The sequence below is a fragment of the Cydia strobilella genome, chromosome 14 (assembly GCF_947568885.1).
Source record: "Cydia strobilella chromosome 14, ilCydStro3.1, whole genome shotgun sequence".
Classification (NCBI taxonomy): Eukaryota; Metazoa; Arthropoda; class Insecta; order Lepidoptera; family Tortricidae; genus Cydia; species Cydia strobilella.
In genome coordinates this window covers 8159922-8176843 of record NC_086054.1, presented here as the reverse complement: position 1 = coordinate 8176843, position 16922 = coordinate 8159922, and the positions used below count along the sequence as shown (strand labels likewise).

The 16922-nt window shown below is 34.8% G+C and overlaps 2 protein-coding genes and 1 pseudogene across 2 annotated transcripts in view; 1 reads left to right on the top strand and 2 right to left on the bottom strand.

Moving 5' to 3' along the window:
* LOC134747107 (brain tumor protein) overlaps window positions 1–16922 on the top strand; it is a 429209-nt gene that overhangs the window by 141680 nt on the left and 270607 nt on the right. The gene's annotated exons all lie outside the window — the stretch shown is intronic.
* Window positions 2199–4148, bottom strand: LOC134747358 (uncharacterized). Its single transcript, XM_063681990.1, has one exon. The coding sequence runs from the start codon at window positions 4137–4139 to the stop codon at window positions 2199–2201; it is 1941 nt and encodes a 646-aa protein (XP_063538060.1). The 5' UTR covers window positions 4140–4148.
* On the bottom strand, window positions 7989–9436 carry LOC134747390 (uncharacterized; annotated as a pseudogene).

Genomic DNA, 16922 nt, shown 5'->3' with positions numbered 1-16922 from the left:
ACACTCACGGTGTCACTACGCGTGTTTGATTCGGATATCACTGGTTTTTTACACAAACAAATCACAGGATTCCACACATTTGACAGTTTAAACCCATCTTCACGATTGAAATTTTTGTATTTGTGAATTTCAACGGCTTCTCTTACCAATCTTGGTATATAGTGGCGTTCTGTCGAAATGACCTTGGGACTATGCAACTCGATCCAGTGATTTGTACCCGACTCAAGGAGATGCTGAGCAATAGCTGACTTGCGAACGTCATTGTTCTTGACCGCAGCAATGTGTTATTTAATTCTGCAGGCAATACAAAAGGTAATCACGGTCTATATCCCGGTCAATATAAGTCTAGTGAAACTAACCGTGAATCGTTCAAAACTCTAACTGTAAAATTTCAAACAAAATCAAAGCAAATCAATTCAAAATGAATGTTATTAAATATTTGTCATTCAAAATCATCATTTGAAAGTCAATTGTACCAGCCAACATAAGGAAACAACTCAAATTTGCATCAGATTACTTTTTTGAACATGAGTAGCCCCACTTCCTAAGTCTACTTGTCACAGAATGAGGATACCGTTTACGTTTATCAGAATCTTGTATTTGTCGCTAGTATTTCAGACACTGAAACTAAGAACACTTTTCTCCTTAGGTGTATTTTATTTTGTTTTTGTACAGTGTAGAGAATCGTGACCAATAAAGTTACAAGTAGTACACTTTAGTAGGGGTTTGAGACATTTAAAGCTAGGATGTCCCACACCCTGACAATTAAAGCACTAAATAGTTCCCTTCTGGCTATTACTTTTAGATGTGCTACAGTTAACATAACTAGACTTTGATAAATAACTATTTATGTTACCTGGACGCCTATCGCGGTTCATGTTATTTGCGTTGTCTAATTGATTTCTATTATTAGATTGTATAGTTTAAAAAAATTCAAGTACATCTTCAGGCTTTCCAAAATTAGCTGCTACGCTACGCTAAGCTAAAAATCTTAAGACTGAAAAATGTTTGACAACTGATCGCACGTTGGCGAGGCCCGAGGGTCTCCTTTTCAGCTTCGGCAAAACTGCTTTAATGATGAATACCTATAGAAATTTCAGTACAACAAGTAATGATATCCCAATCAAAACATAAATGTGAAATGAGAGCCAAGTTCAATATTAAACTAGTAGGTGTTGTTGTTGACTCGCCGAGGAAATAATTGAGATCTATATATATGGGTGCCAAGTTCGGCGCTATGTAGAAAATCCTGAATTTATAAAGGATTTGTCTTGGCTAGTTTTTATGTAAGTATAGGCTATATAATATTGGTCTATGTTACTTTTATAAAATTTGGTATGGTAGTTTGGTTTGGTTGAGTCTGACTCGCACCTGTTCTTAGTATATGACATTAATTTCAGTTTATAACTATCTATATTACAAAAAAAAATTGCTTTTCTAACAATTAAGCCCCGAACTGTTCACTATCTGCCTGGCCCTAATGTCCCAAATATGTTAACTGCGTTGCCACGCTGAATAGCCAAAGATGTTTGTTGGCCTAGATAAGAGCCTGCCCGGGAATCGCAGCCCCTGTCCCTTAACCGACGCCCAATCTCCCTTACCAGCTTCATGGCCTCCGCGCACTATGGCCCAGCCGTTTCGATAGCAACCGGAACAAAGTCATACACTGGTCCAAGGTTGGCGTGTTTACCGTATTAAAGATAAAAAAATTAAATGGCAATATAGTACAGATTCTTATTTTTTTTTCTTAAGATTTTTTTTTTTCGTTATAATATAGATTTCATTATAAATCCATCCAACATAGATATGTATACTAATAAGTATAAATTTAATATACAGTCTAAATATTTCTACAATTTAAAAATAGTGTTGTGACGATGGTTTTGTAATATATACACATCTGGATATATATACTAATAAGTATAAATTTAATATGCAGTATAAATATTTGTACAATTTAAAAATAGTGTTGTGACGATGGTTTTGTAATATATACACATCTGGATATATATACTAATAAGTATAAATTTAATATGCAGTATAAATACTTGTACAATTTAAAAATAGTGTTGTGACGATGGTTTTGTAATATATACACATCTGGATATATACGTTTATTACGTTTGATTAAAAATGTAAGAAGTTTGATTTTGGTAAATAAAGAACAATCACCATAATAAACAGATATTTATGGAATATTATATTTTTACAAATTTTGTATTAAGTATAATTTCCACTATGAATACAACTGTGCCACACACGGATCCAAATATGAGGGCTAAATATCCACCTTGAAGAGCTTGAATGGATAGAGCGGGTCTTTTACTTTTGTAGTCATTGTCTAATTCCTTCAAGAGTAGAGCTCGCTTCCTTAAGAAATGACCACTAAAGTATGATTTCAATGCATTACTTATGCCATGCTGTCGAAAATATTTTATGTTTCTAGAAAACCCTTTCATAAACGGAAAACCTTTCATAGATACAGTTTCTAAAGGAAGAGTTAAGACGTTTTTTGGGAAAGCATAATACATATAATTTCCAAATCGATCATTCAGCTCCGGTATTATAGTTGATACATACAACAGTTCCAAGCGACTGCACAAGAGAGAGAAGTTCCGGTGGATTGCCACATCTCTCAAGGCATCCCTTATATTGGCTATATCAATCCACTCGTCAAAAAAATAATTATCAATAGGATCAGTAGAATTCTCAAAAATATCATGCAATTCTCTAGAACCGCCACATTTTAAGCCACTTTCAACCAATTCTTTGACGGTCGATATCTGATATTCAAAGCTTGGGTTTGTCAAGACATCAATCAATTTCGTTTGATAAGCAGTTATTAATAAAATGCAATAAAGGTTTATAAAGACAAAAAATAAACGCAAACTATTCGTAATTGGTCGTGAAAATGCACTAAAACCCAAATTACTGAGCCACGTGTAAATAAAATATTGATCCGGATTGGTTCTATAAGTTGGATCCTTGCTCAGTTTAGCTAACACCATCCAACTTAAAGTAATAAAGACAAAACAAGTTACAACAGTCAACCATACAGTTTTTTGAAATATCACAAAAAGAGCTAGCCAGGGCGGTTTTGGTAACGCACGTGGAACGACCCAGGTATAGGAATCGGCTAAGTAAGATGAGCTGCACTCAAAATCTTCATGAACTTCGCTGTCGGAAAAAATGCCTCCTAAAAGTAGCTGACCTTTTTTGTAAGTCAGGTCCCTCAGAGCTCCACTCCAGTCACCATGAAATGACTTCTTTCCGCGATATGAATTCAAAATTTCGTAACGTAGGGAAAGGTTATAACGTTTTGCTACCTGATTAATCAAGAAACTTTCAATATTAGGATCCAAAGGATTATGACTTATAAAGGGATGTCGTTCTAGAGCAAGGACTTTCAAACTACATCCCATCATGTCACTAGGAATTTTTGAATCAAAAATCTTTTTTGGGTATTTTACTCTGCCACGTGCACAGACGTTTTCCACGATCAGTCTATTTCTTATCGATTCATTGTAGTGACCACAATATTTTGGCGGTTCATAAGGCCGCCAGCTATAAATATTTGCCTTCCGGACATTATTAACTTCTGGTATAATCACAACGGCATTGATGACATTGACTTTAAAAAGGCAAAATAGCATGTCTTCGGCATCTCTGATGTTTTGATCGTCAGAATTGGTTATTGAAAAATAAACCAAAATGAATAAGGCTCTTGGATTCCAACTCCTAGCTCGAATGAGTCTACTTGCGATATTACTGAACTCGTTATAGTCTTCGATGATTAAAATGAAGTAATCAGCAAGAGATGTAGGTCTAAAATGATCCATGTGCGATTCAACATTCATTTCTCTTGCTGTATTATCATTGTTAAGGCATATCCCTTTATCTTTCTTCGTAGGTGTAGCTATTTTTACAGAGTATTTTAATTTTTTATGCACAGATTTAATGATATCATGTCTTATTCCAGCTACTGGTGTGCTGACATTAAAAGTGTCCACGAAATAGAGAAGTCCAGGTTGGGCAAAATGTCTATCAATTATTTCACTAACACAACTGGAGATGTCATTAACTTCAGTAGAAACTTTAGCATTAACGCCGATACTTAATAAAAATATTATTTTAAGCATTGCTGATGCACATAGAACGAGTTAATGTCACAAAATGTTTTTGTTAAATGCTCGAGCAAGCCTAGCAAGTTACTTACAGTACCGTTTAAAGTTAAATGAACTCCAGTGAGTAATGATAGGTAACTAATTATCAGGGAGTGTACAATTCATGCCGATGACAGACAAATGACGTCAAGCTACATACAGCATGTTTCAGGTTTTACGTTTATTTATCGTTACCGTAATAACTATGTAATATGAAAAATAGGGTTAATCATTAATCGCTACTATCTAATCAACCTATTCTGATTAAGTAGACAGTGTGTGTGGTAGTAGGTAGTGGTGATTGACACCTGAAACATAAGACGGACAGTAAAAAAACATTATTATCTGACATTGTCATATCTAATTTTAAATAAATTGGAGGCGTGCGGAAACAACAGACTTCAGTTAAATTTAATAAAATCGGACACATTAATTTAAACATTAATTTATTACACAATAAACCATTTTGTTTCTGACACATTAAGTACTTATTGTTTATTTCAGTAACTAATGTAAAAACTATATGGTTCGTTACAATGGAACGTTGATAGACTATCTGCCATTACGTATGTAAAAACATCCTGTGTGTTTATATACGTCATTATGACGAAACCGGCATGAATTGTACGCTCCCTGCTAATTATAATGAACTAGACATTTAGATCGACATAAATAATTGGAGTATGTAGTATTGTCGATATACAATTTTTCTTATATTGAACATTTCTTTTTAAAACGGTTCGAAAAGTAGAATCTTGAGCATTGCTAGGGTTTCAAGGCCCGACTAAAACATAAAAAATTTCACCACACCGTCCAACGCAAGGCAAATACTAAAACATTAAAATATTATAATATTACAAATTTTATTTACTTTGGGAGGCCTGCTCAAGTGCAATATTTAACTCATGTAGAGAATTGTTCAAATGTTTAGATCCTGACGTTTCCGTCTTTGTATATTCTGGAGTCGTGTATTTATTAAATCATATGGAGCTTTTCACAACGGGTAAAACCGTATATCCGAGGGGCACGAGAAACGAAGGTCGTCTTGTACATGATCTTACTCCCAAGACTTCATTATAAAACGAACAGTGTTTTGCATTGTGCATTAATAAATTGTATAATAAGCTACCAAATTGCATGAAGGAGCTATCTTTAAGTAAATTTAAAAGAAGTCTTGTTAGTTATTTATTAGATAAAAATTATTATTGCCTCAAAGACTTACTCTACGAAAATATTCAGGAGCAAAATTGTTAACTGAAATTGTTATTATTTAAAATTGAATTTGTGTTAAATTTTTGCATGCTATTATTATTATATACATATAGCAGAATAAGCAACAAATTGTCAGAATTACACTTGCAGACACGAAATAATGTACTTATTCTATGCAAATAAAGCTATTCTATTCTATTCTATTCAATGAGGACCCTGTTGGTTTGTATGTTTAATAATAAAATGTGCCATTTTCAACCAAAGGGGTCTGGTGGGAGGGTAAATTTTGTTTTCGTGATTTCGTGGTTAGTCCCATAGTAAAATTTGCTTAATATAATCCCAAAACCCCTGTGGCAAAGGGAATGCACTTATTTTTAGCCATCCTGTATATAGACATCGCTCTACATAGAAAAATGCCTTCCAAAAATGACCCCAGCCACACTGACACTAACAGCTATCCGTTCTCGATTAATATGTTTAGTTCAAAAAAGGTTAATATATCCAGTTTTTAATTATATCCAAAAACAATTTCCCGCTATTAAAAAAAAAGTTATTGTTAGCCATAGATAAATTGGTGTAAACAATGTATAAGCGTATGCATACAATTCCGACCGAACACCGACGCCTTTCCACTGCGCAATTCGCCACACGACTGAGTGCGCTAGTGTAACTAAATGCGATTTTAACTCCAATGTATCGGTCCCATTCGTAGTGCTCGTAAGGCTGGTCTTTACGAAGTAATATAAGGTAAATGCAGCTATCAACGACCCATCGGAAATCTGCGGGTATTACCGATCTATTTAGGTAATTAAATATGTTTTCGTTGCCAGCACCATTTCAGCGGTAGGTAGATAAACGTTCACAAGCGTTTGTTCCTTGGGTATCGGGTAGTTTAACGTTATTTTGAGTGGTAATAGTTCGAAAAAAAGATAAAATATGCAAAACACGACTCGGGTGGCGTGTACGCAGGGCTTGTCATACTGGCGCTTGTATTTTCAAGTAAGAACGTGAGTTTTCTGTTTAAGACATTTATTAAAATAATTGACTACTCTACTTTACTTTTTATTGCTAAATGATTTCATTCAATTGTAAATTCTTGTTTTTACATCACACTTTATCTAAAAGATTTTTAAAACCATAAAACTCTAAATTAAAGTAGGACGGTGATAGCTTCACCCAGCAGCTATCAACGATCCGTAAGTCGGTAACGGCCACAACGTAATGTTTAATTTTTCATTCTTTTATATTATTATAACATACCAACACAAGTATTTTTATGGACCCCTTTAAACTCAAACAATTAGTCTTTAAAAAAATCTATTACCGACATACACATTATTATCTAGTTTTCTAATTGTAAAATTACCCACAAATATGATATTTTTGGAGCACCGATGTTGTGTAGTACAACATTCATGTGAATGTGATACTTACATAGAAATCGGTATAGCAACCATAAGAAGATATTACCGATCGTGGATATATAGGTAATTTCATTTCATAGTTACTTTTGTGACATGACAGGTACCTTATATGTCTATGTTGCAGTTACCTTATATGTCTATGTTGTTAGCGCTTATGGCGCTATTTAAATGAAACAAATATTAAAAATTCCCATTCTTTTAATGGTGAATTTACAAAGTATATGTATAGGTTCTTTCTCATTTATGTCTAGGACACGCGCGATCTGTGGGAATGTCAGATTGCAAGAGAGTGAAGAGAGGGATGAGCGCGCGGCGCTACCCGACGATGTGCCGTATGTATAAATTTGGTACAGAAGGCCTATTACTCGGTGAATGAGTTTATGGATGAGAATAATGAGACCTGACATTAAAATAAATAAATACCTAAATTAACATTTATATTTACCCAAATTGACATCAATTTCTGTATTATTATTATTGTATTCTTAACTTTTCTATAAGTGAAAAAAATACCAATGACAATGTATGATTATTACTGAATAAATGATATGATATGATATGATATATACAACTCTGGCGCTAGCATCGCGCTTTCTGGTTGGACGCCGATCCCGCTATCTATGTTGGCATATTGGAGCTGCAGGGCTGTATTTCCACACATCATTGGTTGTGGTTGTGACGAAGATAGAGGTGTTGCCACAGCGCTAATAGTTGTAATTAGTCAATATAACTTTTGATTGGCTATAATAAAATTCTATGTGTCAAACCTCGTGCGTAGGGTTGAAATATTTTGATTAAAAAAATAACACGAAACAAAAATTAACACGAAAAATTCATAATTCTACTTTTAACAATATACTATAGTTGACAAATAGCCGCCGTCCTCAATTCGGGCCGTATCTCAGTTTTTTTCCAAAAAAAATAGATGTCGATGGAATTGTCAATTAACGTTCGTTATTTCCATATTATTTCATTGAAGTTCCTTTCGTTTTGTTATTGTAATTTCTGGCGGTATTCAAACTTAATTGTTAGAATACCTTATAAAACATGAGTGAAAAAGTGATTAAGAAGGATTTCATTTTTCAGGTTGTATCTTTCCTTCCAAAATCGAAATATGTTCTTACTGCTAAGGTGCCAAAACAAATATTTGTACAGTTACAAAATAGTATTGTGACGATAGTTTTGTAATTTATGCACATCCGAATACACGAAGAAGAAAATGTAAGAAGTTTTATTTTGGTAAATAAAGAACAATCACCATATAAACAGATTTTTATGAGATATTATATTTTTTACAAATATTGTATTAAATATAATTTCCACTATAAATACAATTGTGCCACACACGGATCCAAATATAAGGGCTAAATATCCGCCTTGAAGAGCTTGAATGGATAGAGCGGGTCTTTTCCTGTATTCATTTTCTAATTCGTTCAAGAGATGAGCTCGCTGCCTTAACAAATGACCACTAAAGTGTGATTTCAACGCATTAGTGACGCCATGCTCTCGAAAATATTGTATAGTTCTAGAAAACCCTTTCATAAACGGAAAACCTTTCATAGATACAGTTTCCAAAGGGAGAGTTAAGACGTTCGTTGGGAAAGCATAATACATATAATTTCCAAAATGATCATTCAGCTCCGGTATTATAGTTGATACATACAACAGTTCCAAGCGACTGCACAAGAGAGAGAAGTTCCGGTGGATTGCCACATCTCTCAAGGCATCCCTTATGTCGGCAATATCAATCCACACGTCAAAAAAATAATTATCAATAGGATCAGTAGAGTTCTCAAAAATATCATGCAATTCTCTAGAACCGCCACATTTTAAGCCACTTTCAACCAATTCTTTGACGGTCGATATCTGATATTCAAAACTTGGGTTTGTCAAGACTTCAATCAATTTTGTTTGATAAGCAGTTATTAATAAAATACAATAAAGGTTTATAAAGACAAAAAATAAACGCAAACTATTCGTAATTGGTCGTGAGAATGCACAAAAACCCAAATTACTGAGCCACGTGTTAATAAAATATTGATCCAGATTGGTTTTATAAGTTGGATCCTTGCTCAGTTTAGCTAACACCATCCAACTTAAAGCAATAAAGACAAAACAAGTTACAACTGTCAACCATACAGTGTTTTGAAATATCACAAAAAGAGCTAGCCAGGCCGGTTTCGGTAACGCTCGTGGAACGACCCAGGTGTAGGAATCGGCTAAGTAAGATGAGCTGCACTCAAAATCTTCATGAACTTCGTTGTCGGAAAAAATGCCTCCAAAAAGTAGCTGACCTTTTTCGTAAGTCAGGTCTCTCAGAGCCCCGCTCCAGTCACCATTAAATGACTTCTTTCCGCGATATGAATTCAAGATTTCGTAACGTAGGGAAAGGTTATATCGTTTTGCTACCTGATTAATCAATAAACTTTCAATATTAGGATCCAAAGGATTATGACTTATAAAGGGATGTCGTTCTAGAGCAAGGACTTTCAAACTACATCCCATCATGTCACTAGGAATTTTTGATTCAAAAATCTTTTTTGGGTATTTTACTCTGCCACGTTCACAGACGTTTTCCACGATTAGTCTATTTCTTATCGATTCATTGTAGTGTCCACAATATATTAACTTTAGCATTAACGCCGATACTTAACAAAAATATTATTTTAAGCATTTTGCCGATGCACATAGAACGAGTTAATGTCACCAAATGCTTTTGTTAAATGCTCGAGCAAGCCTCTCAATAAATGACTGAAAATATTTGTACCTTATAATTATCTCTGACAGCGGTAGTTAGTTACATTACCGTTTAAAGTTAAATTAACTCCAGGAAGTAATGATAGGCAACTAATTATAATGAACTAGACATTAGGCTGACATAAATAATTGCATGCAGTATTGAAGATATACAACTTTTTTAATAATGAACATTGCTTTTTAAAACGGTTCGAAAAGTGGAATCTTGAGCGTTGCGAGGGTATCAATATCGCTTACCATCAGGCGATTCGTCTGCTCGTTTGCCTCCTATATCATATAAATAAAAAATCATTCTGATGCAAATTTAATAGTTGGCTAGTAGAATTGACTTTCAAACATGATTTTGAGTGATGAAATATTTAATAATGTTTTCATCACACCAGCTGGTAAAGGCTCTCGTGATTGTTCAAAAACTGATGAGAAAGTTGCATTTTATCCACATGTGGGGCAAAGTAATCAAATGCAAATTTTGAGTTGTTTCCTTATGTGAGCTGGTAGAATTGACTTTAAATGATGATTTTGAATGACAAATATTTAATATATTTTAATATATTTTTACAGTTTAGGTACACAATACATCACAAACAAATTGTCAGAAACGCATCGCGTACTTGCGTATATGCTGTGTCACATTCCGGTGTACCAGTTTATATACCCGATAGATAGATAGATAGAGAGATTTATTATTCAACACTTATACAGTTTCCTGCAAAACTGTTTTCACAGTTTGTCTGCAGTAGGGATGAAAATTGCGGAAAAAATCAAATGTTTTTTTCGGGAATTTTACAAAATTTCGTTCTTTTCGGTTTTTCCAGTTCTATTTAGAAAAATTAAATACGTCACACACAATTCCACTGATGAGTGATGACAGTGTCAATGCCATAAACAAACACATTAGACATGCAACCTTAACCTACCTGTTTAAATTCCTAATTAATCATATTGAAAAATACATTGTTTTTTTTTTCGAAAGAAACTTGAAAAAAAAACCCGGTTTTTTCAACGCTAGTCTGCAGGTAAGATAGTTAACTAAATTATAAATTAATGTATCCGTATACCTATATATTTACCTACTATTGTAATCAAATTAAGATATTTCTTACCAATTAATCCCTGTCGGCCTAAATTGACAACCCCACCGAGAAACAAACAGCGGCCATAGAGAATACCAATACAAATGTACCCATTACAGGGCTGTGCCAATTTTCACGTTCGTTAACTATACAAATGAAGACAGAGTAAAGACTTGTAATCGTAATTAAAATGGTTGAATTACCGCCGTGGGGGCCTCTTTTACACCGTTACGAATGTATTATTCTAATTATATGTGTTTTTTTAGGTGATACAAGATATGTTCATTACGCGATTGTGAGCAACTTTTGGTATGAAAGCAACCGCGATAGCTAGACAGTTGAAATTTTCACAGATGATGTATTTCTGATGCCGCTATAACAACAAATATTAAAAATAGAATAAAATAAATATTTAAGTCGGGCTCCCATACAACAAAAGTGATTTTTTGCCGTTTTTTGCGTAATGGTACGGAACCATTTGTGCGCGAGTCCGACTCGCACTTGGCCGGTTTTTATTTACATTTTTAAATGACCTAACCTGATATGATATGATATGATATGATATTTATTTATTTCATAATATTACATTACATTATAAATAAAAATAAAGCAACAAGAAATAAATAATACATAATTTTAGTAGGTAGGAAACGAGGGGAGACCTTTGCCCAGCAGTGGGACACTAAATTAGGCTAGTAAAAAAAAAATTAGTAGGTACTTACCTATATAATAATTATTTTTTAGTTACTGTAAGGGCAATTTTCCTATATTAATATTAATTTATTATTGATATTGTTTCAGGTACTTAAATCGACAATCCTCACGCAAACTGTTATTTTTTTACAAAGGTAATTAATCTATTGCTAAGCTATACTTCAGGATATATTATCTTGGGACTAGCCAAGATAATAATCATACATCGAAAAACGCCAAACGAAATAATAATTATGAATGTATTTTGATGACAGATGCTACGAAAAGTTACGTTGATTACTTCCGTAATGATACGGCCCCCTAATAGGCCTCCTTTTAAGAGCGTTTTCATATTGTCCGATCCGATATCGGATGTCGGAAAGAAGTAAAATGTATGATTTATATGTTTCTCTGTAATTATTTATGCAATTTAAATAATTTCATCGACTATGGAGATCATTTTAATGCTATACCTGAAGTATTATTAACACAGTTAGACAGAAACAAGGAACATCAGGGCGCAACAGTAGTTGGATTGGAGTGCAGGGAGTAATATTTAATACAGGGTCTCCAAAAAGAGAATCGGGTATTTGATTGTTTAATAAAACAAAAACTACTAGTAATTAAGTATTTTTATTATTATTATTGATTAATAGAGTTTAGGATTGTTAACAAAATTATAATAAACGGAATATGAACCCATGACCTGTTGGAACACCTTGCGACCCATACGCTCTTGTCCTACCAAGGCTTTGCATGAAGTACATGATTATTTGCATCACTTTCTTCTTGTTATTGCTTTAGTTGCGTATTTCTACTTTACTATCAAAGGAGAAGTTTTTAATCAATCAGGTACGTCTGCAGACGATACTACAAATTTTTTAATTAAAGGAAAAAATTATAAATTCACCGCTTCAATCGCTCTTAGCCAACTGAGCTACGAAGAATACGAAGCTTACTATAAGCGTGCGAATCTTTCCATTCTTTCCTTATGTTTACACGCCTTACGCGCTGGCCACGACATTGCGCGACTGGCTTAGGCTAAGGCGACAACCATAGGTTGGAACGAAAGGTCCGATCGCTGTGTCTCGCTACCTATGGTTGTCGCGTTAGCCTAAGTCAGTCGCGCAATGTCGTGGTTGTGGCCAGCGCGTTAGGGAGGCGCATACCGACATCTACCGAGAATAGAGTTGTGCCGTTCCCGGTAACATTCCCCATTTTGTATGGGGAAATTTCTCGTTCGGTAAAATTTCCCATATAAAAGGGGCAATGTTACCGGGAACGGCACAACTCTAACCGAGAATGATGTCTTAACGGGACGATTCTCAAGTTATACCAGTAACAATGTGCTAACCCATACTAAACTATAAATAAGTAAACTATAAAATAGAAAAGACAATTCCAAATTGTTCATTAGGTTTTGCCTATCACCTACCTATCATCTAGAATAATAATCATCTCTCTTTTACCTGTTTCATTAAGAATTTTAAAAGGACATAAATATCCGCGTTTGATTACTCGGCGTTAATAACCCCATAAAAGCTCATTTGCTAATTAGAGCCCAAGGTTAATGAAAGCTTCAATAAAATACTGCTGGATAGTAAAACTTCTATCCGTGGTTTCAATCTAGATGCGGCAAAATCAACGTAAGTAGTAAGTGCCTTTGAATCAGGAGGTCCCGAGTTCGTATCCTGGTAAGGGCATTTATTTGTGTTTATCACAAATATTTCGTCCTGAGTTATGAATGTTTTCTATTTATATAAGTTTTGATAATATATTATATATATCGTCATCTGGTATGCACAACACAAGCCTTATTGAACTTACTGCAGCATGTAACATCTAACTTTATCTAATTTTTCACACAGTTTTACCTATAAATAATTGATGTCATATGTAATTGTCATTAGAAATAATTTAACAAAACATTTTTTTTAAACTGAAATAGTTATCATACACTAAAGAAAAAGTTACCAAGTCCACCGGTGGCCGAGGCGGCAATCGAAACCGCGTCTTCAGCTTACGCGGCTAACGTCCTGACCACTAGACCAACCGGCCACGGCGGTACCCGTCCCAAATTCTCTGGTGTATCCTATTTTTGAAAGGCTATAGGCGCCTTTGACCAACTCTGAGGTATAGGAGGTGCAAGCACGTACTGGTCGCCCTTAGAGTTAGTCAAAGGCAAAGAATTTGGGACCTGTCCCCCCAAGATGCCAACATAGACGGCGGGATCGGCGTCCAACCAAGCGCGATGCTAGCGCCAGAGTTTCGCACATACGACGCATCTTCGGGCATCGCTGCGAGCGCATCCCTCTCTTGCAATCTAACCACCACGATAAACGCGCGTGTCCTAGACAGAACCTATACATATAGTTATTGTATATTGTAGTAAAACCCATTAAAAATGGTAATTCAAGTTGATTGACTTGTTTTATTTAAACAGCGAAAATAGGCGCTAACATAAATTGGCGATACCTGTACCGCCGTGACCGTGTGGTGTAGTGGTCAGGAAGCGTAAGCAAAAGACGCATGTTCGATTCCCGCCTTGGCCACTGGCGGACTTGGTCACTTTTTTTTTAGTGTATGATATCTTTTTCAGTTTATAATTTATTTATTTATGTACCTCTTGCACAAAATACTATTATGTTGAACTAGTTAAATGCATTAAACTCTGTTTTGACGTAAACTCGTATATAATCTATGACGAGTGTGAAGTTAGCAGCCTTACCCAGCCAAATAAAGAAGTCAAAATTTATTCATTTTACAAAACAGTCAAATTACGATTAAAAGGTCAGTGAACATTTTTAATTAGAAAATAATACAAGGGTTTAAGAGGAATTTCCTCCCGCGTACGCTTCGGCTGTGGAATGAGCTCTCTGCCGAGGTTTTCCCGAGGGGCTACAGTATGGGGTTCTTCAAAAAAGGAGTGTACAGCAGGTTTTTAAAGGGTCGGCAACGCGCATGTAATGTCTCTGGTGTTGCAGGCGTCCATAGGCTACGGTGACTGCTTACCATCAGGCGGGCCGTATGCTTGTTTGCCACCGTCGTGGTATTTAAAAAAAATACATTTTCCGACGTCCTGGCTACACGTGTGACATAAAATATGAAGAAAAACAGCAGCTAACTTCACAAAATGACAGCCTAACAAAATTTCACAAATTTCCACATGAAGTTGCCTAGATTCATGACCATTATTAGGGTTCCGTACCCAAAGGTTAAAAACGGGACCCTATTAATTAAACTCCTCTGTCCGTCTGTCCGTCTGTCTGTCACCATCTATCTCATCGACCGTGATAGCTAGACAGTTAAAATTTTCACAGATGATGTATTTCTGTTGCCGCTATAACAACAAATACTAAAAAGTAAGGAACCCTCGGTGGGCGAGTCCGACTCGCACTTGTCCGGTTTTTTAGTAATATTTTTTAACAATTAGATAAAGGTAAAAAACAAGGTTATTTCAAGAATGTCAGGCCACATCTAGCCAACCTGTGTCCACGTGAAGCTCATAAACCCTTCGCGTCGTAATAGGTGAGCAAGTACTTTCATAGTTGCGAGTTCTATTTGGGAAATCTGTATTAACTTCATTTTACGACTTAGAGGATAGGTCGTTCGTTATTCATTTTTGCACTTGTGACATGTCGAATTTTGGTGTAATTTGAAAAAGTAAAGAAATCCGTTATCTATTATGACCTACATTTATATAGGAATGCATTTTGATTTGTTTAATTTGTCTATGTCTCACGGAAGTTTTGTTATTAAAATGCATTTTGATTAGTTAAATTACACTGTCTGTGAAATCATTACTTACAAACGAGACGGGAATTTATCTTTAGTAGCTATATGACATTTATTTCAGTTTATAAATTAAATTGGCAGTATGAATACTTAAAAAATATCACATCAAAAATATTCAATAGAAAAATTTGATTACCTAAAGCACGTCGTATATAGGGAAGTTATTACTTTCTTAAACGAAGTCAATATGCAGCTTCTGCCCGGAAAGACTTCGTCTGAGTGTAAAAAATATGATGATTGATAAAAACTATCCTACGTCCTTCCCCGGGCCTCGAACTATCTGCATACCAATTATAGCAAATTCCATCTCAGGTAACTTAATCGATTCTGCGGTATAAGCGTAAACAGGTAACAGACAGACAGACAAACAAACAGAGTTTTTCTCGCGTTTATAATATTAGTAGGAATATCTTCATTTTATTTATTTAACAATACAAAGCTATTCACTCATCATCACCATCTGTCTACTCTCATCCACTATTGAACGAGAGTAGGCTGTGTCCTAATATGTCCAGCAGCTGCTGGACATAGGCCTCTCCTATTATTGCATGCCATTAAGCACGATTTTCCCGACCAGCGTTTAAAGACATAGTGTGCAGTAACAGCCCAAAAAGACCGAAACATTGTGACATATTCAGAGAGCGGTCGGTGGGTATAAACAATCGTATTGACTAAAAACAAAGATAGATATAACTCCGTAATAGATGGATACAGTCTAATGAAAAAACGTGCCTCGAAAATCAAGAAAATTTAATTCTCGATCAGAGGGCGCTACTAGCTTTGCCCTACTGTCGTATAGATGGCGTTGACGGTTTCGTTTGTTATTTAACAATTTTAACGCATATCAGTAAAAGAACATGGGTCAAAATCATAAAAATAATTAATGCAAATAAAAAAAATCATTTATCCATATTTAAATACATTTTATCGTATTTTTATAAATCTTAATTTTTAGTTTTAAAGTGTGTCGATAGATGGCAGTGAATTTACTGTGGTTACAAAATTTACTATGACAGTACCGCTCTAGTATAAGTTACTATGCTAATAACAAAACTTCCGTGCGACACAAACATATTAAATATATTAATAACGGGTCACACGTATTTTAAGTCGAAAAACGCTCGACATGTTTCACTCCGTACCGAGCTTGCGTTGACGGTGACGAACCGGCAGGCAGGGGGGGGCGAGAAACTACCCTCGTTTACGGCATTATTGACAAATGATGGGTTGCACTCTCGTACCGCAATCGCAATCGTATTGATATCGGTGGCTAAAACTATTTTAAATGCATAAAAATATTTACAGATAGAAACTAAAACTATATCATTAAACAGTTCGAATCTTCCTTTAACTATCTAGCTTACGACTGAACTTTACTGTTTGCGAACTTAAGATAATAATTTGTTGTTACAATAACTAGGCTTCGTGATAAATTAAAATAATTACGGGGTTTGTTATGAAATACATGCAGTTATTATTGACTTCAGTTAACATAATTATAAATAAGACACCATTGGTTTTAGGTGTCTATTTGTTTCTTTTACTTATACCAATTTCAATATTTCTGATTCTTTTTGCATTAGCAATCTATTTTTAACATTAGTATGAAAAGTTTTGAAACATATACTAAATTAAAAGATATGTTATTGTTAAATTATTATTATGCTTCTTTTATCTTATAACCCAAATTCATGTTCGTAGTTATTTATCCTAGCAATAAACTTTTATTGAATACCTCCTCCTTGCGTCGTATTCTGAGTATTAAGGGTCATGACCTCCCTTTTGTATCACTTTCTCTCTTACGA

Excerpts from the sequence above, each read along its gene's own strand:
- LOC134747358 (XM_063681990.1), bottom strand. The coding sequence starts at position 4,139 with ATGCTTAAAATAATATTTTTATTAAGTATCGGCGTTAATGCTAAAGTT.